At 35.9% G+C, this 27,949-nt stretch overlaps 1 protein-coding gene across 3 annotated transcripts in view; it reads left to right on the top strand.

The window, feature by feature from the left end:
- The first annotated feature begins 659 nt into the window (after positions 1–659).
- Positions 660–27,949, top strand: part of LOC139123148 (vitamin K-dependent gamma-carboxylase-like) — a 51,765-nt gene continuing 24,475 nt past the window's right edge. Inside the window, exons 1-4 of one of the 3 annotated variants that reach the window (XM_070689198.1) lie at positions 730–867; positions 17,387–17,476; positions 25,129–25,158; positions 25,716–25,937. In XM_070689198.1, the coding sequence (XP_070545299.1) occupies positions 17,464–17,476; positions 25,129–25,158; positions 25,716–25,937 (265 nt within the window). In that variant the 5' untranslated portion in view covers positions 730–867; positions 17,387–17,463. Of the gene's footprint in view, positions 868–17,386; positions 17,477–25,128; positions 25,159–25,715; positions 25,938–27,949 lie in introns of all 3 variants that reach the window. The other 2 variants (XM_070689200.1, XM_070689199.1) reach the window with 2 other exon arrangements.

The following is a 27,949-nucleotide window of genomic DNA, read 5'->3' as shown; positions in this document are numbered from 1 at the left end:
CATCAATCTTTTATCACTCAACACGCACTAACTGGGAGTGTGGTATGGCCTGGTACATTTCAGATGAGAGAAGAACATGTTCAAAACTGAACACTATCAAATGGATAAATCCAAGTAAATTGAATTGAAGTACAAACGTAGCTCTGCATGGCAGGGCATGTGGTGGGAGGCCGTGTTTAACGCCGGTAACACACAGCCCTGCCATGCAGAGCTAGTACAAACGTAGCTCTAAACTGAAAACAGCTAACTTTAGGTAGCTACTGGAGGGGTCAGCAAACACCATAATAATGATAATTCCTTATTCCTTGCTGTTCCATAATCTTTTTCATGTTTTCTACATACATGCCACGATCGCAAGACTCTGTCGCCGAGGACATTTCGGCCACTCCCAAGGGATGATAAATGATGAAAAAACTGCTCAAATAACTGTTTATTTTTCATATGTACTATCATCCATCACACTCATATCCACAGGGAACAACGTGTGTTATCGCTGATTCATTATCAGACACAAAGGTCAGCTATCGCTGGTGACATCATAGGTCACTTGATGACGTAACTGGGCGACAGGTACTCGAAGTATTTACGTTCAAGAGACGGTGAAATTCTTTGAATTTAGGAGGAATTACATTCGTTTTTGAATAGATATAAACATGTCATAGGAGCTGCCAGGTGTAAACTCAATCACAAGTTAAAGTGACCGCGGTAGGAATGACTAGACATAGGCGTAGTTCATCGTCGGTTCCCGAAGTTTTTTGATGCTCAGATGAACCATGGGATTGCTCTAAACTTTTTTGACCCAGGTCACGACGCGACGGTAACCGGAGACGCAAACTGCCATCATGATGGCCGCCACTGGAAAGAGAGGTAAATGATGATAGATCGAGTCGTTTTATTTCGGAATGTGTGATCAACCATAGTTTGCTTGTTTGAACGAACATTTTTCATGCGAAAGGATAACTTTTTTAAAGTGGATTATATTGCAGAAAGATTGATGATGATAAGGTGCGGTCTCGGCGTTCACGATCAATGACTGTGTACGCAGACGACTGGACTCAGTGAGTTATTCTGAGACATCCATAGTTTCTCAAGTTGTTTTGCGCGATGGATGCCACCAAATTTAGCCATGTGTGCTTCCGGCGTCAGAGCTACGGCGGCATTGTTGTGCGAGTTTCAGCGTCAGGCATGTATAGCATCATATAAAGGGCTTGTGTATGTACAAATCTCAGCTATGCATACTACAACAACGATGATCATTCAGGCTTTGGGTAGAAGACAGCGCATTATTAAAATGTCAGTGTACACCAATGCATATAAATGGTTGCAATTTACTTAAAAGCCACGGCTTCCCCTTATATTGATCAGATATCAAGAAGTAAAGTGCAAATGCTTGATTCGTCACCATCATCATCATCGTCGTCATCATCATCATCATTTTCATAATCATATATAGTGTGTAATTAATTACTAAATAAATAAATAAACAAAAACTAAATCCTCTCTCTCTTAAAACTTTGAACTTACAAACCAGCAGCACAATTTTAGCAATCCCACATGAGATCAGAATGATGTTATATTTCCTTCTTGTAACGGAAGATTAAACTATATACCGGTGTGTATATATATATATATATCATTGAAAATGAGATATGCAGACTTTTTCATAGAAACAGTGTTGTGAAATATGACCATAGAATTAAAGCTTAGATGTAAACATTACAGCACAGATCACATAAATTACACGGAGTTACAAAATACATATTAACAAGAAAATATTCAAGCAAAGTTAAACTGCTTAAAGTCAAATCCTAATCTGGGTACTTGTAAAGTAATAAATTAAATGTGTATTGATCACAGTGTTGGACATTTTAATTTGCCAATTTTGTACAGAAGCATAATTTGAGTTTGAATTTAATTTATTTCATCTGGTAGATTCAATATCATGTAATTACTGTCTATGAGATAAGCTGTATTATATCATACCAGTATATTGATGGCGCAAATACAGCGATCTGATTGGTCGAGACGTGAAAAGAACTGTGGTATATTGGTGATATACCACGGCTGGCTTACGCACGAGCTCTGAGCTTGAGAAAAAATCCGTTTTTGACGTTCCACGCCTGAATTTCAATATACTGTTATGATAGCAATAAATCACACCAAGCGATGGTATACCACTCAGTTTTGACCAGTTAACCTCATGTATGCACTCGCTGTCCCTCGTGCATATATGTCGTGAACTGGTCAAAATCTCGTGGCATACTGTCGCTGGGTGCGCTTTATTGCTTAAATACGAGTGTTCACAAACAGGCATCAATGGAACACAGACAAATATAATGCAGTATTTTTTTTTTGCACAGAGGTATCCTTTAAAGTCATGTACTCAGAGCACCAATCTCAGGTTGTTAAAATCCTTTTCTGATCCAGTCATCCATTTGCAAGTAGCTCTCAGAAATCTATCGCTCAAACTATACCTTGGTAACCTCTTCAGCTGATGATGAACAGTGGAAGCCTTGAAACACAATTTGCTCGAAGCCATAGCTTCTACAAGCTTACCAGCTCAAATGGACAGATAGCAGAGTCTTGGCTAGCTGCAGTGATATGTCAGGTTTTTGCCCGAGTGTGAGGGTCAAAGGGCTGAAATCTTACTAAAATCTTGTTTTGCCATCTGATCCACATACCCAGTCAAAAACCCTGCAGCTAGTTTTGGCATGCATACCTACAGCGACAGCACTGCAGCTAGGTTTTGGCATGCATACCTACAGCTACAGCACTGCAGCTAGGTTTTGGCATGCATACCTACAGCTACAGCACTGCAGCTAGGTTTTGGCATGCATACATACAGTGTTGGAAACTGGCCAAAATATTTACCAGACATCAGGACTGGTAACTTTCAAAACTTGCCTGTCCTGCAAGAAAGTTGCCTGTCCTGCATTTTTGACAAATCCATTCATTCAAAAAACACAAAACCATTATGTACTTCAAACTGTAAACAACTTTATTTTCAACATGAGTATTAACTGTGATCTTACAAACAAACTGTTCTGAATTCCACTGTTTGAAATGAATTCTAATCCAGACTTGAATACAAAATTTCTACAATAACAATGCTGATAACACTATGATTAATTAATTAATTAATTAATTCAAACACACTTTGTCCATATCGCTCAAACAGTTAAAAGGTTTCACAATAGCAGTTTTAACAACGGGAAACAATTTTTTTTAATTTGCCTCCATTTTATGCCACTTTATCGTATAAAATCAAGATGCAATCTGTCATCGAATTGGTACTACAATCAACCAAAATGAAAAGATTGCTGAGCAATACAGAAAACATCATCTGGCAAAGAAAATAAAAAAACTGAGAGAGCTGCCATATAAGTAATCAAAGTTGGCGGCATGAATTAAATAAACCAATACTCTCCTCAGACCAAACCGATTTCAAAGGCCGTTTACAGCCAATATTGTTAACGAAACCATGGAACCTGGGAATGGCTAAACACAGAGAAACAGTATTTATTTCTCGAAGCAGCACTTCACAACATGCTTTTCAAACATCGGAAAGCAGGCACCAATATCGACTCGAAATCTATTACAAAGTCCACGAAAAAATTGACACAAAACTAAAAATTCGGATAATCGATTTAAATGCCTAAAACAAACTAATCATCGACAGATTAGTACAACATTTACTGTTAACATAACGAGCACTAGCAACGCTCAAAATATGCCCTAAAACAAAAATCCTTATAAGCCCAGAAACTCCGGTCGATGTTGGGTCATGTTAATTATAATATGACGCCACACACCGGATCGCTAACTATAGAGTCAGTCAATAGTGGCTAACTCTCTCAATAACGAATCTGGCTTCTCCTCCTCGAGGACGAAGATGACTTCATCACACAACCAAGCGGATGGGATACAAAACAAGAGAGCGACTGATGAAGGAACCCCATTTTTGGTTCCGAAACACCGTTAAGACGAATCACTCAATCAACAAACCGGTTTACCGGGGACCCAAATCACATGACTAGGGTCAAAGCACTATCGATTCACCGGTGTCTCGCCATGTATTCCACACAAAATAAATGCAATGATCCTTTTATTCACCATATCGTAATACTAAACAATCTTGGTAGAGCCGATGTGTGGAGTTGCCCTCATTTTCCTTTATATCTTTATATCTTTCCTTTATATCTTTATATTTATAGCACTGGCTGATATCGCGCAAATCTCGCTTAGTGTGAGATTTTTAGTATGAGCGACTTCCTGTTTACCCGTGTTTACATGTCTCGCTTGCATTGCGTTCCGGCGTCACACAGTTGCACAGTTTCAGTAGCATAAGCGCGTCGAAGTCGGACGTATTGGTATACTACATTTCGTTTATTTTACACAACATCTAGAAGCAGCTGATCGATGAGATTACTGGGTATGCCGTATGGGCTACTATCGAGAGCCCGACACACGGACGTGGAAGTACAATTTTCCTCCCGTCCGACTGAAAAGTTACCCGTCTCGGACGGGAGGACGGGCGGTAGTTTCCAACGCTGATACATATCTACAGCTGCAGTGCTGAAGCTAGGTTTTGGCATGCATACCTACAGCTGCAGTACTGTAGTTCGAGGTTTTGTCTGGGTATTTGGGTCAGGCGCAAAAACTGGGTCCAACCTAAATACCCAGGCAAAACCTTGAGCTACTGTACTGCAGCTAGCATACCTATAAAGAAAGCATGAACATATACATGTAGTCTAGTGTCTAGCCTATTTTTTTTGCAACAAAAGTACTTTTATTGACTTCAAACCAAGGACTAGATACAAGATGACAACTCAGGAATTGTACCTCTCACTGTTAATACCTGTATGCATTTCTACAGCTGTAACCATGCAAATATTTTATTCAGTTTATTGGGTATCTAGTCTGTAGATGAGTTGACTCTAAACACCATCGAATAGCTGTCTCAAATTACTGCACCAATTATTCCTAATTGGTCACTTGCTATTTTATTTCCCCACAATAGATGAGCCATTGACAAGTAATCGAACTTCAAAATTGAATGCATTGATTTATAACAGTATCAAGATTAAAATGTCTCCACTGCAGTAATTGACAAATTTGTCTTGTTAATCCTTCCATCTTTTTAACTAATGGTTGACGACAGAGAATCTCTGTTGTATTTGACTGTCTAATGTGCTACTTGCTTCACAGAATACATAATGATGTGTTGATCATTTATATTCCTTAAATGTTGTCAGCTCTCACAGACTTTAGATGTGATGAAACCAATTTAAGGAAATATGTGCCTCAGGGACAATTATTCAGATTCTTACAGAGAACACCACATTAACCAGTCAAGCCATTCAGCAAAATGCCTAGTGAGACAGGGAGTCATTTGGCCAGATAACAAATAAATTGGCGATCAACTTCACAGGTTGGGTACAGCAATTGCAAACACTAAAATCAGCGGGTAATCTCAATTGGTGTCAATTGTGAATTATTCTTCATTCGATTCAGTTTATTTTCTAAGATACACCATGAGAGAAATGGTTTGTACCACTGTGCGATTTTTTCGCAGCCTGTAGTATCAGTATCAATTTATGGCCAGAGTTGGGCTTCCTGCTGACTTTTGTATTACAATCACTGTACCAGACCACTGAAGTTGACCGCCAATTTACTTGTTATCTGGCCAAATGACACATGGTGTTCTCTGTAAGGTAGTATGCGCCATGAAAGTGAAAGACTTAAACTTTTGCTCAAACTTTCCTCATGGAAACTTTCAACTATTCTCTTGCCAAATCAAGTATAACAATCACGGGTCACCATGGAAAGTGTGGTCGTAGAGGAACAAATTGCCCGACATTTATTTATACATTTATTTTAAATTCAAAATAGCCACCATCCCTGTGTAAACTCTACTGGGAAAAATATAACTTTGATTTTCAAAAAAACTAAAATTTGAAAATTGGTCTTACTCCATAAGCTTAAAAATGAGCAACCATAACTTGGCATTCTACCTCATATTTTAACAGTACTTTTCTGGTCTACTGCTTTTTAGGGGCTAATTTTGAAGCTCTTGACTGCCTATGTTATTTTTGTGAAATCAAAAATTTGACTTTCTCCATAGAGTTGACACATGGATCATTAGCCATTTTGAATTTCAAGTCTTGGTAAAAATTCGGTAGCTTTTTTCCGATTTCGAACAAGGTGACCTGTTATTTCCTTTCTTGATTTGGAATTTTGAGCAAAATTTTGAGTCTTTCAGTTTTGAAGTTTCTCCTATATCCAAAACTAATTTCAAAGGTAAGTCATTGTTGAGTGCAGACATAGTTGTCAGTTGATAGAATATAAACCTTTTATCTGTGGTGACTGCATTAAAATTCTGTATGATATGCTAGTACTATATGCATATAAATGCATCATTCAGACCATAGTGTTTTCATTTCTGTGAATGTCTTCATTTAGTGCTGGTTCAGTTTCAGTTTTAATGCCTATACTTTCTAAATTTTATACAGAGGCCAGGGTTGTAGTCTTGGAAATTAACATTAATTTGCCTGTGCAAAAATTATGTGATCACCAATGCTTGATAATGTAGCATGATCCTGTAATGAATTCTCATCTGAAACTGAAGATGCTTCGGTGAAAATCAAAGCAAGTATTGCCAAGGCACTACAGCAAATGTTTAAAGTCTCAACTTAGAGATCATTTAGTCATATAAATAGAAGACGTATAGACATTAAGGAATACAGGAAATACAGCCATGTACTGTACACGTAGGGATGGGTTGTAAATATCACGTTTGATTCACCTATAACCCGGTGTCACATGTTGAAATCTTTTTTGTATGCTGTAGTATTTTGTGAATAACAGTGTAATTTACAAGCTTGTTTACTGAGTACCCTAAACTGTTGTAATAAAACTGACTTCCAGCTAGTCATCACGCGATGATTCTATTTATGAGGAGATGAGTTCATTTTATGGTGTTTACATTATGTGTTGATGATTTATCTTCTGTAAATGTTGTCAGATATCAGAAGTTGATTTTGTGGTCTTTACTTCAAATATACAATAGTTATATAAATTCAGTATTTTTCTATCACTTTCATAGCCAATAAAAACATCACCTGTTAAAAATCCCTCAGAAGAAAGAACTCTTTGATGTACAAGTATATCTGTTGGTGTTGTTGCCAAATTTGTGTTCTTCAGAAGATGGTAGTGTTTAGAAATTCAGTGTTTTGGTAAATTCCTGTCTTTTGATTGGAAACAGTAGTGATTTGAGAAAATTCATAATGTGTTACACAGGTACCAGTAGTTCAGATTCTGTTGTTTACCAAATACATATAGCTCTGTGTCTGTGTATATGAAGTCTGCAGATCTGACAGCTCTTAACCCTTTCACCCCAGTTCCCTGTATACAGGTCCAACTTTACCATAGAAAACAATGGATTTGGGACAAACCATGGTGGTGAAAGGGTTAAAATCAATCTGATTCCATTAAAATTAAAGTCCTTTTCATTTAAAAAAGGTACACATATTTTCTGACAAAGAAAAGAGTCTATATGATCACTTTATGGTCTAATTTGATGTGAAGTTTTCAAAACATCAACCAGCTTATTTCAGAATTTCAAACCTGTTCATTCATTCATTCATTGATTTATTGAAAGCAAATTCTAATATTCGTTTGGTTTTATCATAATGGTAATTTTTATTATTATTTTCATGTTGTTATTAAATTACGAAAACTTCATATTTGTTCAGGACATTGAATGCTCACCATAAACTACATTGTAAAAGTTTCACAAGCAACAGCTAATACTGCTTTTCTACTAGTGTTTTTTGTTAAGCACACAGTCCTTGATTTGTTACTCAGATATCCCTCCCAGTTTGCATCAGTAACTCACACATGTATATGTCTTTGAATTGAAAATGTTTTATGTGACCGATGGATATTAGATTCACGGTTCAATTCAGACATGTAGCTTAGCTTCCCGATGATGCCATGACATTTAGCAGATTCCATAATGATGCGACATTTGACTTTTGGATGATGTAGAATTCAGATTCTGTGTGAAAGTCACACATTTCCATCTTTTATTAACACACTAACACTGAACTGAACAAGAAATCTCTGTAGTCCGCAATACCCAGACATCATTAAATTTTCCAACTGTCACCTTCTCATAGTCAGTGTAAACATCTGTGAATGAAATCAATGAAAGTATATGTATGCTCAACCTAGGAGAGCAGAGTCTGTGTTCACAGTGTCTTTGCTGTAACAGACTTGATGACAGATTGGCCAATGCTTCAAGCTAGCATTCATTCCATTCATCAATCAATCCATAGTCAGAGTTAATCCGCTGCTTGAGTCATTCTGATACATTTCAGTAACTTTTCATGAAAACACAAGAGAAGTCTGGTAATTGAATTGCAAGGATGTACTGAACTTATTCACATGACAATCTTTATCAACAGAACTAGACCCTTAACCAATTTAAATTGATAAGGTATACAAATTTCTACTATGGTCCAACTAAAAATTGACAAAAGTGTTTCAGGTATTGTGTTTATAGCTGTATTACCAGGGTAATTAAATACTAACATGGACTGTACAGTCGTCACTGAGATGGAGACTATTCAGAGATGAACAATTTGCCAGTATTTACAAATTCTGGACATGTAATTATATGAATAAGTAAATTATTTACAAATCAGTTAATTAGGATACAAATTGACATTGTTTGCAAGACGATGTAACAAAAGAAGTAATATTATTTTATCTTGAAGTTAGACACAGTGATAAGATCATTAAAACACATGGCAATATATTTTCTTTTCATGACTGTGTCTTGTCATACAGTTTAATGAGCATGGCAGAGGACTAAATTACCGGCGAGTAGCTTCCAAATCTGTCTATTCATTGTCAGAAAAGACTGTACATCAAGTTTTACATATATTCAATCTCTGTAAATCAAATTTTTTGGATGAGGTCTGGCATGCTGTGCAAGATATCACAAACCCTTTCACCTCAATAGTTTGTCCCAAAGCTATTGTTATCAATTATAAGTGTGGTCTTGTTTATAGGAAATTAGGGTAACAGGTTAAATCAACCATATTGTTCTGTCCTATACAGTACATGTACCAACTATCACATATTTACACTGTATGGTCTGAGGTCTAACATGTGCATTAAACCACAGTTTCTCCAGATGGACTGTGATATGACCAATTTGCATTGTCTTCCCCCAGTGCCCCCCTAGCTTTGTAAGCAGACAATGTTTCTATCAGTCTCACATCATGTGCTACATTTTAACAACAATGTCATAAATGTGTTTTCGTGTGGTACTCGATATTTGACTCGGCAGAATCGCCATAATATCTGATATAAAAATGCCATGTTCCAGATAATTAACTAGGGAGGATGACTAGTATCTGTTCAATCAGTTTTAGAACAATCATCCGAGAAACATTATTCAAAATTATAATAATAATAATGCAAATGAAATATTACAAAAATTGTCATAGGGATATTTTAAGTCACTTTGTTTGACTTGTTATATGGTGTAATCAGGATAAGCACAGTATTTGACCCGGTGATTTGAAGCCTCGTAAATGGTTATAATTTCACAGGCATTGTATCTGTTTTAATATGTCTTTTAATACACAGTCACGACACTCTGTATATCACGAAGATCATAAAGTGGCAAATCAAATCATGAAAGTTGACGTTTTGTGGCTGACAAGCCAATAAGTGCAATAATAACAGGAAATGAGTAGGTGGATAGCTTCTGTACAAGTCACATTTAAGTAGACGTCTCTTTCCAGAAATAGTTTTCAGACGTGAAGACTGGCTTGTTTTTTCAAATCAATATGAAAGGTACAGGACAATCTCTTTCAATTTCAGTGAAACAGATGTGAGAAACTATCAGCTGGATCTGAATTGAAACAAACAAATCATTTTTTCTAAAATTTTCAAACCTATGAATCTGTGTTTTTTGACATTGATATATAGATTTCATATTCACAAACACCGGAGTGTTATTCTTAATATCAGCTGTGCAAGGTTTAGTCAATCTATCATGTGATTTAACATGCATTTTGAAAATCCAATTTGAAAATCCAAGATCAACTGTTTTTCAGATTTTGAAAAATATTGCTGAATTTTTCATTTTACAATAACTACAAGCTGTAGATGATCTTCAAAACTGACGTTGAGTCATCTGCATTAATAATGAAAGATTGCCTCAGCTTTTTTATTCCATTTTGCATTGTAGGGGTAAATTGGTACATAATGAAATTGAAACATATGGCTATTCATATGGACACAACATACGGACACATCAAGCATGTCTACAGGATTTTCCTAAACAGAGCTTTAATGTGTCACTTTATATTACAAAATTGTCATCAATTCTATGGTGAAAGAACAGTCTTTAGCTGACAAGCACTTATACGGGTAGACTGAATCGTATTGAGAATTTTTCCAGCTGAAAATCTAAATCAAAAATCACTCCTTTTCAGTGAGTTTGACTGCATATAGAAGGTCCATTCACTGATTACTGCAATTCTGCAGAGTGACAAAAGTCATAGAATTACAGCAGACAAGTTCATTTGTTTTGGGGAACAAGATGAAATACAATACACTATAACAAAGAAATCCTCTGTGAACATCCTGAATGAAACACTTCACCATGCCTAATAAGTCAAAGGCCCAGTAACTGTAACTTTAGATGTTTCATTTCACTATTTTTCATTTCAATGTCAATTGCAAATTCTTGTTGTACTCCTTAATGCATACACCAACTATTCAGTTTGTCAACACAGCATCTGTATGTGTAAAATGCAATTGTAAGTTATTTTTTGCATTTAAATTCTAGTCTGGACCAGAATTCACTTGTCAACCAATAACAGTGCAGTTTACACATGTACAGGCTGAGTTGACAGGGTGAATATGCTTTCTGGGGATTAGAAGTTACAAGAAAGTGTAGTCGGCATATGAAACAAATATATTAAGAGCTACTGTTTCTTTAACACTGCCACCCACTGAGTATGATGTCATTGTCTAAACTCAGCCAGTTTTATCGTCAACCTGGGTGCTAGCTGCAACACAGGTCAGTCTACGGCAAGAGTTACTACACAGTGTATGTGTAGTAACTCTCGCCGTAGACTGAACCTGGGCAATGGTAACTCTCGCCGTAGACTGAACCTGGGCAATGGTGTCACTTGTATATTTTGGCATAGATTGTGAAACTATATAAGAGTTTCCAGAGGGTTGTTCACATAAGCAGATTACAATGTGTAAAATATGATTTTATTAATCATAATCGTAATTTATTAATAATCATAATTATCACAACAATGGGGTTTCCAGACGGTATTTACACAAAGTAGACGACATTGTTTGTAGAAAAATGTTTTATATTCTGTAACATTCATATTAATAATTTATTAATATTCATAATCATTTGTTATGATAATAATAGGAAAAATCATCACAAATAATGCCTACTCGACCTGTGGGGAAACCAAGAACTACTGTAGTCTGTACTTCAACTCATTGGATGCCAGCTGACTTCATTGTTTGTACAATACATGTGGTATATGACTGTCCTTGATTCATTCAACAGAATTTTTATCAGAATTATCAGTTTATTGTTGTGTATATCATCTTATAAAATTCATTTTAATGTGTGTTTGACCCGGTTCACCAAACCAAACTCCATTTCAGCATCAAAGACGTTGTAGAATAGAGGCAAATGAAACTAGGTTTAGAATTACTTTTAGACAGTGAATGTTGCAGGCAGCAATGAAAAAGTGTGTGCACTGTTTGCAGATGGAAATTTTATTCAAATATTCACAGCTGTTGCACTATTACCGGAACACATGCACATGATGTATGTATGAAATGTGAAATGCATTTTTCCCTAGGTTGATTTATCGTCATGGATATACAGAGGTAACTTGACCGTTGAAATACTAGAACATATCCTCCGGCTTCTACCCACTGACTTATATTCCATGTTGTAAATTTTAATGGAATCACTGCATGTGAACTGAAGACAAAAATTTCAAGGGATGTTTAGCATTGAGATACAGCTTTGAACCACTTTGACAAATTTCTCTTTATTTGGTTCTCATTAATTTACATAAGAAATTGAAGAACCTTGTGAATAAAGAGAAACTTTCGTTTTTCTTAAAGAAGTAAAGGACATCCTTTACTTCAGATAACAAATTTACTATAAGTAAATCTCTTTTTATGACCGGATTGAATTAATTATCTCATTGACCAGATGACTGCAGAAATATATCCAGGGGCCATATGTCATTTTCAGTGGCATTGTATGAAATCATATTATACACAACATACCAGGAATAACAGAATTTGAAGCCACAAATATCATGACAGTGGGCAAGACTTAACCAACAGTTTGTATATATATTCATGTTTTAGTGAATGCTTGAGTTGATATTGTGTGAAAAGTAAAAGTGATGACGATTAAATGATCTGTGGTTGATAAGGCTGTCATTTGTCTTAAGTTATCAACAAACAAACTACATGTATGACCAGGACGTGGCTGTAAGGATAAAACAACCATTTCTTGGCAAGATTTACCATGATCCTCTCTGAGCAAGATTTACCATGATCCTTTATGAGAAAGATTTACCATGATCCTCTATGAGAAAGATTTACCATGATCCTCTCTGAGCAAGATTTACCATGATCCTCTCTGAGCAAGATTTACCATGATCCTTTATGAGAAAGATTTACCATGATCCTCTCTGAGCAAGATTTACCATGATCCTCTCTGAGCAAGATTTATCATGTAGTCTATGTGTCCAAATTTGATCACTTGAAGGTACTGTACCGTTAGTGCCTGACTCCAGGGCAACACTGTTACCATAGTAACAGTGCCTGTTACCTCTGACCACCATGATTGCAGTTAAAAATGGGAAAAAACTGCACGGGGACGAAAACCAACCTGACTTTTATCAAAAAATCAGAAAAATATCAAAACACTTGAATAGGAACTATAAATGCATGTTTCCGGTACACCCCTTTGTTACTGATAATGGCTTGTACATCAGATATACCAGTAAAGATGTTTTGCAAGATTCAGGTCCTGCTTATTTATGGTTAGTGAAGCTGATAGAATGAACAAAATATTTCTTGTATTACATTGCCTGATATACAGATGAGTTATTACACTACCTTATAGTAATATACAGATGACTATTTTAGTACCTGATGTACAGATAACTTATAGTAAACTTAAAAATCATCAAAAATAAACCAAGTTTCAAAAGACAAGGCCAAATGTTTATTACAAAGAAGTCGCACTATGATTTTACCTCATTTACTAATCTTGAAAGCATTAGTGTGTGGGAGTTTGGGCCATATTCCTAACAGTAGCTGTAATTTTTGTGATTTTTTTTCACCCATTTTGGTTTTTAATGTCAGCTACCCTTTCTTGCTGTACTCCTAAATCATGTTGAGAGTATTCAACATGTGAATTTGGTCATACAGTGTGTGTTTAGATTCATATGAACTTGGTCCATACAGTGTGTGTTTAGATTCATATGAACTTGGTCCACACAGTGTGTGTTTAGATTCATATGAACTTGGTCCATACAGTGTGTGTTTAGATTCATATGAACTTGGTCCATACAGTGTGTGTTTAGATTCATATGAACTTGGTCCATACAGTGTGTGTTTAGATTCATATGAACTTGGTTCATACAGTGTGTGTTTAGATTCACTTTGAAAGTGAAAGACTTAAACTTTTGCTCAAACTTTCCTTAAGGAAACTGTCAACTGTACTCTTACCAAATCAGGAATAAAAATCAGGGATCACTGTGCAAAGTTTTGTAATAGAGAAACAAATTACTGGACATTTACCGATATTTGAAATTCAAAAAGGGCGCCATTCCTGTTTTAACTCTATGGGATAAAATGAAACTTTTGATATTAAAAAACAAGTGAGACACAATTTTTTTTTTCATTCCAAAAACTTTAAAATGAGCCCTGCAAGTAGTAAATCAAAAAACAATTGTAAAAATTTAAGAGTTCATGTCACTAGATGCATTTTACATTAAGGTTTCCGGTTGCTTGTTTAAATTATGATTTCCAGTTTCCATGGTAATTTTTAAGCTCCAATCATAAAGTGCTGAAAGGTGACATTGATTTGTTTGCAGATGAAATGAATTAAATCTTAAATTCACTCAATTTAACCCTTTCACCACCATGGTTTGTCCCAAATCCATTGTTTTCTATGGTAAAGTTGGACCGTATACAGGGAACTGGGGGTGAAAGGGTTAATGTATAATCATACAAACTGTAGCCAGAGGACATTGTATGTTATTCTTTTCCGTCTTTAATGATCAAGAGTTTCACAGGTAGAAGAATAAAAATGCCTGATACACCGAGATGAAGGACAGAAATGTTGTTATACTTGACATTTTTCAAAAAAAGATTAATTGCCACCAATATAAATGCATGTCTGCCAAGATGTGAAGTGTGTAGTTGTGTGCTTACCTGTGAATGTCTAAAATACAAAGACAAATGCAGAGTTAAAATATTCAGATTTTAAATCATCAGTTGTTTACTCTTATCAAGCTGTGAAAGTTATGGTTTTTTTGCTGATACAATGATTTCATGTACTTGTCTTGAGTTTAGTTCTAGGAGTCAGAGATTGATGCAGGGGATAAATTAAAAAGAAATCTGCAAAATTAGCTTTGTTGAACTCGGACCCTTCATCACGGTTGCCTGGCAACCATGCTTTTGTTCTATTCTCAGTGGAGATCTATACTCAATGTTAAGGCATACCTGTATTTCACTGCAATGGTACAAAGTAACTTCAGAAATGAATAAGTGCAATGGTACGATTTCCAAATCCATTAATTTCATCCCTTGGTGAAGCCTTGTAGAATAGAATGGATTATTTCAACGGCTTTAGTCTGACTTGGCATTTACAGTGCTCAGTTGGGAATCACAAAGACTTGTACGGATTCTGTTGGGATCAGAAAATTACACCTCAGAGAATTGCTATGGGAATTGATTTAATTTTGATATTTAGTGTAATTACAGGGAGCAAAACAAGGGACTACAGGGTTAAATAAAATACCATCCTTCATTTACGCATGGAAGGTCTAGTGTTAATGCAATGGTGAGGTACAGAAAATGTCATGAATAATAAATCACACTTGTTCCTTTTCATTGTAAATTATCTGTATCAGTGTAATATACTCAGCTAATAAAATAAGCTGCGTTTCTACTAATTAATTAATTTATCCACTCCAAATCCAACAATCCAGCTACACATGATTTTATCAACCCAAACCAACAACCTTGTTACCCATGATTGTTTAACCCCAAACCCAACAACTCCCCTACCCATTTTATCAACTCAAACCCAACAATCCTGTTACCAATGATTTTATCAACCTAAACCCAACAACCCCGCTACCCATGAATTTATAAACCCCGAACCCAACAAGCCTGCCACCCATGATATCATCAACCCAAACTAAACAACCCTGTTACCCACAATTTTTTTAGCCCCAATCCCAACAATCCTGCTCCCAACAAAACTTCTTCCCATGATTTTATCAAGCTAAACCCAACATCCTGCTGCCCAGCCACACCAAGCCCAACTACACTGATCAACCCATCACCCACACCCAGACTAGCCCAACTACACTGATCAACCCATCACCCACACCCAGACTAGCCCAACTACACTGATCAACCAATCACCCACACCCAGACTAGCCCAACTACACTGATCAACCCATCAGCCACACCTAGCCCAACTACACTGATCAACCCATCAGCCACACCCAGCCCAACTACACTGATCAACCCATCAGCCACACCTAGCCCAACTACACGGATCAACCAATCACCCACACCCAGACTAGCCCAACTACACTGATCAACCCATCTATCAAAATAGTATCCTGATAACAAAATCCATCCATTTATTCACATATTCATTCATCCCTTTATATCTGTTTAACATCTCTTAATCCAATAACAACATCAAATTAATCATTTTACTCAATTACTGTATCCCCTGTTTGCATCCTCTATTAAAGCTAATCTGATTTGACGAGGACTCAAAAAAAATGTTACATTCAAGAAATTTGTATACATGACATATATTAGTGCGCATAGCATATAAAGGTACATTTATTGGTACACAACTTACACAATGAAATTTCCATAAATTTCTACATTGACTCACAGAGTTAAGAAATATTGACATTCAGAGAACAATATGATAGCCCATCTGAAATACATTCACCAAGTGTGTTTATCCATGCAGAAAACATGAATTACATGCAACTGTTATCCTGAATCGACCATATCCATGTGAGACGTAGATTTCATGCATCAGATACACAACCATAGATTGTCATAGACTTTCAAAGCGGTCTGGCAAAAACATTGAGAATTGCACATCGTGTAACCTTTTGCTGTACATTTTTATTGCTTTTACTACTTCAAATGATAAACTACATCATTTTTATGAATTCCATGGTTCAAGTGAAAGGCTACAGCTGAATAAATGCTTCCTTTCATGAATTTTAATTGATTTGATAACCTTTTTTCTGATCTGTTGGTAAGGCAATCAGATAATTATTATTTGTATTCTGATAAAATCATCATGATACCATATGTTTTATTCTATGACAAGATAGTCAGATATTATTATTTTTATACTGATAAAATCATCACAGCATATGTATTATCCTACCTTCGTACAAAATGCGCAAATTGAATTCTCTTAACCTGTCATTCCCAACCTCCTTCGGGAAAATGAATTAGGCCAACATGCAAATGATGAGGACCATTCCATAATATCAAGGGGGAAGACATTTAGGGAGGGGTGACGACTCTATCCAATCTCTGAAATTTGCAATGCACTCATGTTCTCTGAGGTTGCAACAAAGTCAACGTAAAATGTAAGATCATACTAATGAAAACATTTTTGCATTAAGTTCAATAGTGTATGAATTTGATTGAGACACTAAATAGGATATAGATTTGATCAAGACACTAAATGGTGCTTGGATTTGATCAACAAATATCAATTAGGATTAGTCAAATATTGGTATTTTTTCCACTTTTGCAATTTTTTAAACACTCCGCGGACAGTCAAATCATAATTTATACAAATCACATGGATTTAGCTATCTTAAACTACTACAACTGCAACTTTCAGCAATGTAGAATCTCAGCCTCCAATAATGGATTGTTCCATTTGACCTTGTCATCTGCCAACTTAAGCATTACATTCAAAAGTCATTGATGTATCAAGCTAGGTTCAGAATTCATCTCGGAGTAGTCCAAGCTGTATTTACAGTCTCTTACTGTTATCCTTGTTCTCCAGTCTCAGCTATCGGTGTTACCTCAAACTGATAAACTCAACTCAAAGTTCTGACGATCTGAAGCAAGCCTTTATACATCATGCTGAAAGAAGGTATATATATTCTCAATTTCAAAGTTATTCATATTAGAACTAATTATGACTTTTCTTTGGCATGTTTTCCATTCAGATTTTTATAAATGTTTTATGCAAAAGTGGTGAATTCTACAGGCCAGTTTCATAATGTTACTATGCTTCAAAATCAAGATGTGCAGATGTGAAATATGCATATGGGTCCAATCATATTTTAATATCAGTTGTGAGGCTATGCATTTTAGAAGTCAAAATTTTCCTAAATTGTATAAAAAAGAAAGATTTTAAAGTTCATGACAAAATTTTCTAAAAAGATACTTTCTGTACCCAACTATTTTTCATATTTGATGAAATGTTTTCAAATATAACAGAAATTACTCTAATGTATGAAGGCACAGTATTATCTCCAATGTGTTTTAATGTTCCAAAGAAAAGACTGCATATTGTAATTCAGATTTTCAATGGTGTATTGGTGTATCAAGTGTTAATGTTGTACGGAAAACATTTAATCTTGGCTTGCTATGCATGGGATTAAAAGTTATCATTTGAAAAAACACCTGTTCCTGTTAAAATATTTGCTTTTTAAACACGCTAGGCCATGATGATGTGTACAAAACTTGCAAACCATCAACTTAATGAAACTTATATCACATTTTCAGGTTACTTCTGATTACTATTTTACAACTTTATTTGTAATTTTTGGTGGTTTTTAGTCCTTTTTTTACATTTTTGTAGCATGTCTAATTGCCCATTTACATTGTGCTATCCAATAATGGTTTAATCATTTTGTTATCACTTATGCATTGATAGTTTGGTCATTTTTAAGACATCTCTGTGTAATTCAGATACAACACACACTATTGTCTGCCTGTTTAGTTTCACTACATTTAACATCGAAATCTTTGGATCATTACAATGAAAGTTAAAATATTTTACATCGTATTACAGAGCCAAGTCAAATGTAGTGTTTGATGTACCTATTAATGCTATCTTTTATAACTTTAATGTTAGCTTTTTAAAATATCCTTAGTTCAATAGTATAGATAATTGTGATGTATAATTTGAGAGGTAAAAATTCAATATTGACAATCGGCAGTGTACATCATACTTTGAAAAAGTTAAAGAAAGATCTTATATTTTGTCTTTTGCTTTGTTAGGTTTTTCTGTTCAGGAAATTGTCAAAAATCAAGGTATATTAACTTCTGTAAATTGAAACAAAAAATTCAAAATACTTCAAAACAAAGCTACATATCAGTACAAATTTCCTGCACAGTACTGTAACTTAGTGATCCTGTTCTTCAGTATGTAGACTTCTTGAAGTACTGACTAAATCTAGTCTTTCTATTGTGATTTAAGTTTTATACCCTAACATTGTAATAATGATGTTATATTGTTTGCAATGCATAACAAAGGTTTTGAAAACAATTAATTTAAATTCAAATTACAGAAGAACTGCCACAAGACTTTATCATAGCCCCTCAATAACTATACTGACTATGGCAGATGTGGCCTGACTTAGACCCTCTCTCAGCCCCTCAATGATAGTACTCACTTAAGCAGGTGTGGACTGACTTAGACTATCTCTCATTACCTCAATGATAGTACTCACTATAGCAGATGTGGACTGACTTAGACTATCTCTCAGTACCTCAATGATAGTACTCACTATAGCAGATGTGGACTGACTTAGACTATCTCTCAGTACCTCAATGATAGTACTCACTATAGCAGATGTAGACCGACTTAGACTATCTCTCATTACCTCAATGATAGTACTCACTATAGCAGATGTGGACTGACTTAGACCCTCTCTCAGTACCTCAATGATAGTACTCACTATAGCAGATGTAGACCGACTTAGACTATCTCTCATTACCTCAATGATAGTACTCACTATAGCAGATATGGACTGGCTCAGACTATCACTCAGTACCTCAATCATGATACTCACAATGGCTGAAGAAGCTTAGGCATAGTCTCTGAAACTCACAGCCTCTCAATGAGTTCACTCATTATAGCTGATATAGCCTTGCTCATACACAAGCATACATAGCCAGCACAGTGAGCGTATCACTGGCTATGCTAGCTTACTAAGCTGAGTTTAAGCCACTGTGCATATAGCTAGCTAGCTATGAGACAGTCTACTGGGCTGTGTTCCTGACTGTAACAACTGATTTCTGGCACTGATGGTATATTTTAATGAATGTAGGAATCAATGCGTATATGTATAGATTTGCGATATTCTGTGATATTTTAAATTTGTACCTCATATATTTCAATGGATCCTAGGTTTGTCAACCAATGGAATTCATAGTATCTGCAGTCTCATGCATTTTAGATAATGTTGTGCCGGTCCAAAGCATCAAATTGTAATTCTAACTTGTAATTTCTCTGACATCCTAATTCAAGTAAATGGACAGCCTGTAGGCCCCTTTTAATTGCAAAAGAAATTCCTGTGATCATGGTTTGGCCATAAAACTGAAATATATCTCCATTTCCACTAGTCTGTTTATCTACGGTAGATTTCTAAATAAATTCATCATTTTTAACCTGTCAATTTTGAAACCTCTGCATTATCTTTGCCTTGTTCCTTCAACTGTGCCATTGATCACATCAAATACACTGAATTGTACCATTTTACTACACAATTGCTGTTTTTGTCCCCCAAACAAATACAGGAACTGGATTTATTGTTCAGTATAGTCATGTTATCTGGCATCGTTTTCATCAAATAATTAAAATATAACATTCTTAAGCAGGCACCATATACCCATAGTGACCATTTCTCATTGGCAATGTTTTTGTATCTTTGAAAGGTAGTCATTAATCTTTATAGAATAGAAGCAACATTTGTTGACTTTGGTCATACATGTATATGTATACCAATAGTGTAAGAGTTTGACCTTTGCAGTGTCTGCGACTTACACAATTTAATTTGTATGAAACAATCCTGCTGAACTGCAACTCTTCACATGCGCTGCACTGTGCACCTGAATTTTTGTTCTGTACAAACAATGTGACATATTTAAGGCATTCTTTGTCTGCATGCAATCGTGCCACACCTTGTCTGCATGCAATCGTGCCACACCTTGTCTGCATGCAATCGTGCCACACCTTGTCTGCATGCAATCGTGCCACACCTTGTCTGTATGCAATCGTGCCACACCTTGTCTGCATGCAATCGTGCCACACCTTGTCTGCATGCAATCGTGCCACACCTTGTCTGCATGCAATCGTGCCACACCTTGTCTGCATGCAATCGTGCCACACCTTGTCTGTATGCAATCGTGCCACACCTTGTCTGCATGCAATCGTGCCACACCTTGTCTGCATGCAATCGTGCCACACCTTGTCTGCATGCATCGTGCCACACCTTGTCTGCATGCAATCGTGCCACACCTGTCTGCATGCAATCGTGCCACACCTTGTCTGCATGCAATCGTGCCACACCTTGTCTGCATGCAATCGTGCCACACCTTGTCTGCATGCAATCGTGCCACACCTTGTCTGTATGCAATCGTGCCACACCTTGTCTGTATGCAATCGTGCCACACCTTGTCTGCATGCAATCGTGCCACACCTTGTCTGCATGCAATCGTGCCACACCTTGCCTGTATGCAATCGTGCCACACCTTGTCTGTATGCAATCGTGCCACACCTTGTCTGCATGCAATCGTGCCACACCTTGTCTGCATGCAATCGTGCCACACCTTGTCTGCATGCAATCGTGCCACACCTTGTCTGTATGCAATCATGTGTCAGAATGTATGGCAGGGCATTCTGAAGGTACACTTTTGCCTTTTCGTATAATCTGACCAAAAAGGTGTATAATATAAAGTTGTTCACAAAATTCTTCCATTTATGGCCTTGTACAACATAGCTTTTGGTTTTGTCCTCAACGCTTCGAGTTTTCGAAAATGTCTCCACTGTATGATGTATTCAGAAATAAATCCTGGTATTTTGTGAATAACCTTAAGTTATAAGATACCAGTACTTCTTCCATATTGATATTTCTTTTTTAAACCATCACCACAGTATTTCTTCCCAAGCGTGCTGTTAGTTTACTCTGTGTTTGTTTGTTAGTCCCCACGGACACCGTCCGGGGGGACTTATAGGTTTGGTCATGTCCATGCGTGCGTGCGTGCGTGCGTGTGTGCGTCCGTCCGTGCGTCCGTCCGTTCACGCAGATATCTCAGAGATGCAAGGAGCGATTTCATTCAAACTTGGTACAAGGATTACTTCATATGTCATACAGATGCACGTCGATTTGTTTTGTGATACGATCCAATATGGCCGCCAGGTGGCCATTTTATTACGATATTTCATGTACAGAGCCATAACTCAGACATGTTTCAACTGATTTTATTCAAAGTTGGTACAAGGACATTGACCAGTGTCATAGATATGCATGTCGATTTGTTTTGTGATACGATCCAATATGGCCGCCAGGCAGCCATTTTATTACAATTTTTTCATGTACAGAGCCATAACTCAGACATGTTTCAACCAATTTTATTCAAAGTTGGTACAAGGACATTGACCAATGTCATAGATATGCAAGTTTATTTGTTTTGTGATCGGATCTAATATGGCCGCCTGGCGGCCATTTTATTACGATTTTTTCATGTACAGAGCCATAACTCAGACATGTTTCACCCGATTTTATTCAAAGTTGGTACAAGGACATTGACCAATGTCATAGATATGCATGTAAATTTGTTTTGTGATACGATCCAATATGGCCGCCAGGCGGCCATTTTATTACAATTTTTTCATGTACAGAGCCATAACTCAGACATGTTTCAACCAATTTTATTCAAAGTTGGTAAAAGGACATTGATCAATGTCATAGATATGCATGTCGATTTGTTTTGTGATACGATCCAATATGGCCGCCAGGCGGCCATTTTATTACAATTTTTTCATGTATAGAGCCAAAACTCAGGCATATCTCAACGGATTTATTCCAAGTTGGTACAAGGACATTGACCTGTGTCATACATATGTACCTCTATTTGTTTTGTGATACGATCCAATATGGCCGCTAGGCAGCCATTTTATTACGATGTTTTCATGTACAGAGCCATAATACTCAGACATGTATCAAGCGAATTTATTCAAAGTTGGTACAAGGAGATTGACTACTGTCATACATATGCATGTCAATTTGTTATGTGCGGCCATTTTGTTACGATTTTTTCATGTACAGAGCCATAATACTCAGGCATATCTCAACCGATTTTATTCAAAGTTGGTACAAGGACATAACCTATGTCATACATATGTAGGTCTTTCTTGTATGTAGGTCATTCTTGGCCATTGAGCGCTATCTGTAACAAAGTATTTTTATCACAGACCTAATTAATGAAGAGGACTCTATCCTCTCTGAGGACATGTAATCAAAGTACCCATTAACAAGTGGGGACTGTGTCATAAACGATGACTTGTTTATAAGGGAGATTTAGAATCAAAATAGTCAGAATTAAATTTTGTTCTTGTAAACTTTACATTCTTTTACATTTTTTTTGGCATTCATTTCCTTGGCTATTTGCAAAAATTCAATCGGCTAATTAAATGCATAACGTGTCGTTACTCTATTTGCAGTGACGATGAAAGCAAATTAAACAGTGATGTGAAGAACTTTTTGAAAATGAAAATGCTGAGAACAGAGCTGTGTCAGGATATCTGTCACAGCATTCTTTGAAATGGTGTCAACACTCTCCCTTCATGCTTTCACAATATTTTGTACTAGGATTTAGATGTGTCTGCAGCCATCATTGTTTAATTCTTTACACAACTCACAGCTCAAATACGCACACAGAGTTTTTAGTCGCTGCAAAGCTGCCACAGTGTCATATACAGCAGTGCACTCTCAGAAGCACACTTCTTTGGCTAATCCTGGCTAGGACATTCTTGTGGTTTGTCAGTAAGTTTGGCACAGAGCAGAATAAGCCAGAGGAAACACTGAGTTTGACGTCAATGATCACTTTCCCAACAAGAATTATTCAAGTCTCGTCAAGAAACCACATATATGTCTCTAGAGTGTTACACAACCTAGAAATGGAATCAATCGCCATGCTTTAAAAATGACATTTTCAGAGCAAGATATATTTTTTATTGTAAGCAATGCAAAAAGATCCAGCTATCAGGGTTTAACTATATGTAGATGCTGAGACAAATGAACGTATTTGTTGTCATGTAGTGATGGCAATATTAAAATTTGGTCACAAGGTTTTCGTATAATCTCGTTTGATTAGATCCGGTGGTTGGAGGCTGATTTATGATAATGTTTCATTGGACGTAATGAAAGTGTTCAGCTCACTGATGCCGTTGGTAAACTGAAACTAGTCGTCAGTAGTTCATTATCAGACTGCCTTGCATTACACACTGTGAAATGTGTACTTCAGATGGCATTGATTCAAAACTGATAGTCTGTGATCACTAGCAGTAACAGTCTTATAAAAATTTGTTTTTGATATTTCAGTTATGATGCATTCATATCTCTACAGGAGTACCGTATGGGGATTAAATACAAAAATGTATATAAACAATGCAATTCTGTTTGGTATGAAGCTGCATTGATTCAAATTTAAAATTACATTTCATGATCTCTCATAATCATATTTATTTCTTGATAAATTTGCAGATCCTTAGCAATACACAATACTTTGTAAAGTTTCAGTGTGCAGTGTTTGCCACAAATTGGTGAAATCTGTAGTTCTTGTGAAACATTTACTGTGTGAGCTTTATACCCTCATAAATATAGGGCAAATAAGGAATTCTGGAATGAATTGTCTTTTCTAAGAAAAAAGTCATAATATATTCACTGCAAAAAAAATCAAAGACACTCTTAATCAGTTTGTCACCATAGAAACAAGATCAGTGGCAAATTTTATGGGTCAAGATGATTTAATCAAGGTCTAGTTGAAAGTGATAATAAAAGTACACAGGTTATGCCATTAGAGAAAAACATGCTGAATACCAATAGCGTTGGAGTATTAGTCATTCTGTACGCAATAAATTCAATTACACACACATATGGTACCAAGTTGAAATGCTAAAATAACTGAAGATAATTTCATTCTGTATTTCTCAAGGGTGGCTGTACCAGCTGTTGTGACACACTTAATGCTGGATTGTAACCTGCAGGCCATCTACTTTTAATTTAGTTTAATACCGGTATTTCACTGCACTTTTGAAATTTGTTTAATGTGTGCATGCTTTCATTATTTAGACAAAGATTGACTGACACAATGGAGCAAAATTCAAACTGTAATACAGCATACAGGAAAAAATATGGGAGGCAGGTCAGACAAAAATGCCCTTGGTTGTCATGGAAACAGCTGCCACTTCTTGTTTCATGGAATTGTGATCAAAATCTCATCAAAGCGCAAAAAAAAGTGACACTTGATTATCCCTATAACAAAATCTTTGCCAAATGATGTATCACATTAATTTTGTCAAAAAGTTGCTCATGGCTAAGATATTTGTATATGCAATATTACAGTAGCTACAGAAAACAAGATAATTATAGTTTACCTTTTCAAGGTTATGTTTAATTTCCTGATCCATGTTTTGTAGACACTGTGCGAACAATTTGACTTATGATTTCTTTAAATACAGAATATGGAAGGCTCATGTTTGAAACGTAATTTGCATACTTTGTATTTTAGCTCCACTGTCAGAGACGAAGAGCTATAGAGGTAAATTGATTGACTATGTCGTCCGGCATTCTCAGTCAACTTTGCACTTCTGAGAAACCAGTATGTATGTAAATTGATAATAGTATGTCATTAAAAACAACTGTCATTTCTCTTTAGTTATCATAATTTACTGTGCTGCTAAACTACAAATTCACACATGACAAGCACAAAGGTCAAAAGTTCATTTTTTTTACAGATCAGAATCTGTTGCCTAGCAACTCATTTATCACAAATTCAGGCATTTTTCATGTCACACCTTCAAAACCAGAAAAAAATCAATTTACAAGAAATGAAAACAGTGCACCATCTGTCTGTAGTTTTCGAATATCCATTTGTCAAATAACCCTTCTCTTTGTCTGTAGTTTCTGGGTGTATATGTCCATCATTGAAAATCACATATGCTCAAGGTACTGAACGAAGGATTTCATCAAACGAAGAAGACACCCAGATCTTCTACTGCCATCTGCACATTGTTGTTACAATGTCAATGATAACATAGTTTGAACCAGCTACAATGTAACATGACACTGATTAAAGGCTGTCTTTGTTTTGTACAGGTAGCAATATCAGACACAGAAAACAATCAGAAATTAAGGAAGAGGAAAGCAAAGATGCGTACATCAAACCATCAGCCGTCACATCTGATGTGAATTCCAATGACAGGTTTATGAAGAAACTTCTCGGGTTTGATATCCGGGATATTAAGGAAAAAGGAATAGTTAAACTTCTCAATGAACCACGGGATCCGTCGTCTCTCGGTGTTTCAAGGGTTATGTTTGGTGAGAGTTTTAACCACGTTTTATCATTTAAAGGGCCAGTATAGATAAAACTTTTGATTAGTTTTCTCACTATCTTTGTTTTTTATTTCAATAACAAATTTTGTTCTACTCCCCAAAGCACGTTAAAACACCCTGTATTTAGCTTGTCAACACAGTGTCTATACATGCAAAATGTACAGTTATTGTTTACATTTGAACTCTAGTTCAGATGAAAATTCACTTGTCAACAATAACAATACAGGTTACATACAATCTGAATACTGTGTCACTATATAAGGTTTTGACAGCAGAACAATAGACTGTACCAGTAGTGGTCATACAGAACACAAATAGTGGAAAAAATCACCAAAAGTTACAGAGCTGCTAGCCCTTCAAACAATGTCCAAGTTGTCAGGTAGTGGCTTAAACTTACTGTAGGAAATTCTGTATGTGCCAAATGCCATATCAATTTGGAATAAAATGCAACATACAAACAGTATTTGTTACTCATCTTAAGGGTCCCATCATTATAAAATATTCCTAGTTTTTAGCTACTATAGACTATAGTCTATAGAACTATTGGGATGGGTATCCGTCCGGCGTCTGTTGTCAGTCTGTATGTACCGGTATGTATGTATGTATGTATGTATGTATGTATGTCCGTTTGTGAGGCGTCCGTCCACTCAAATATCTTGAGAACCGCAGTACTTACTGATTCGATATTTGTTGTGTTGATTAAAATATGATTTTGAGAAACTGTTTTTTTTTAATTTTTGATATTGTTGAAAATAGGCAAATTAATGCCAAAAAAGGTGTTTTTGATAAAAAATCATCTTCTTCATAACCGCTGGTCAGACAGCTTTGTTATTTGGTATACAGGTCCCTAGGGGTAACCCAACTTAGATTTGTTCAAATTGTGATGAAATATGCAAATGTGTATTTTTAAGGAATTTTTTTGTCATTTTTGGTCAAAATTTGACTTGCATTGTATGTAATTCTTGTACTGTATAAACCCTATCAATTCACCCAGAAAAAAATAATTAATATGATTTTAAATAATTGAATTAATTAGGAAATCATCAAAGCCAAAATAATTTTTATGTAGAATTATCAGAAAGTTCAACCTTTTTTTGACAGTTCATAGTGAAATGCTTACCATCTTGGAGGATTAAAACATGTAAAGGCAACTTTCCTGAATCCCAACTTTGACATATTCTGAACCGTCATTTATTGTGCCCTGTATGTTATCTAAAAGAAATTGCTCAAAATAGTCAATAGAGATAGAGATAGAGAAAGTTCTAATTTCCATTTATGGTTGACTTGGTAAGGATAAAATAAAATTACTTTTTGAGGAAAAAAATAGAGTGGTCAATTAAAAGAGTGGTCAAAGTGATAGGGTTTTTATGGTAAAGCTTGGCTGTAAGATTCCTCATGTGCTATTTATAGCAATTGTGCAATCTGTGTAAACAGTGCAATGAAAGTTACATGATTCCTTATAATGCTTTTGATGACCTTGAACTTCTTAAGTTTCAAACATTTGTCTCTTCAGTGTGCTTTCTCTGAGTATGTACAGTCTCAACTTATTCAACAGAACTCACTTACAATGTTAATGAAAGATATCCACCTTCTTTATCAATACATGTGTCACAAAAGGTTATTCTCTACATAACACAGCAGAGCTCTGTCAACTGTTGAGTTGCTTGTTTTTTCAAAACCGCTGGTCAGACAGCTTTAACATTTGGTTTACAAGTCCCTAGGATGACCTTAGTGAGATAATTTCATACAGTCAGGAAATACTTAATTTTGTGTCCATGTCTATTGTAGCTTCAGGGACTTTGGCCCTATGTTTTTATTAGGAACATGCTCTGTGATTATTTCCAAATTTTCCTTTAGTTTGCGATCATAAAAAATTAAAGATTACCACCATTGTTCAATGTATCTTCATAATCTGTCTTGATAGTAAACTGCTATCAGGATAATGAGGCACATAAATAATGAGATATATTGCATTTTCTGAAACTAATATTTCCACA

Source organism: Ptychodera flava, chromosome 22, assembly GCF_041260155.1.
Source record: "Ptychodera flava strain L36383 chromosome 22, AS_Pfla_20210202, whole genome shotgun sequence".
Taxonomy (NCBI): Eukaryota; Metazoa; Hemichordata; class Enteropneusta; family Ptychoderidae; genus Ptychodera; species Ptychodera flava.
The sequence above is the reverse complement of the archived record's forward strand: the minus strand, read 5'-3'. Positions and strand labels throughout refer to the sequence as shown.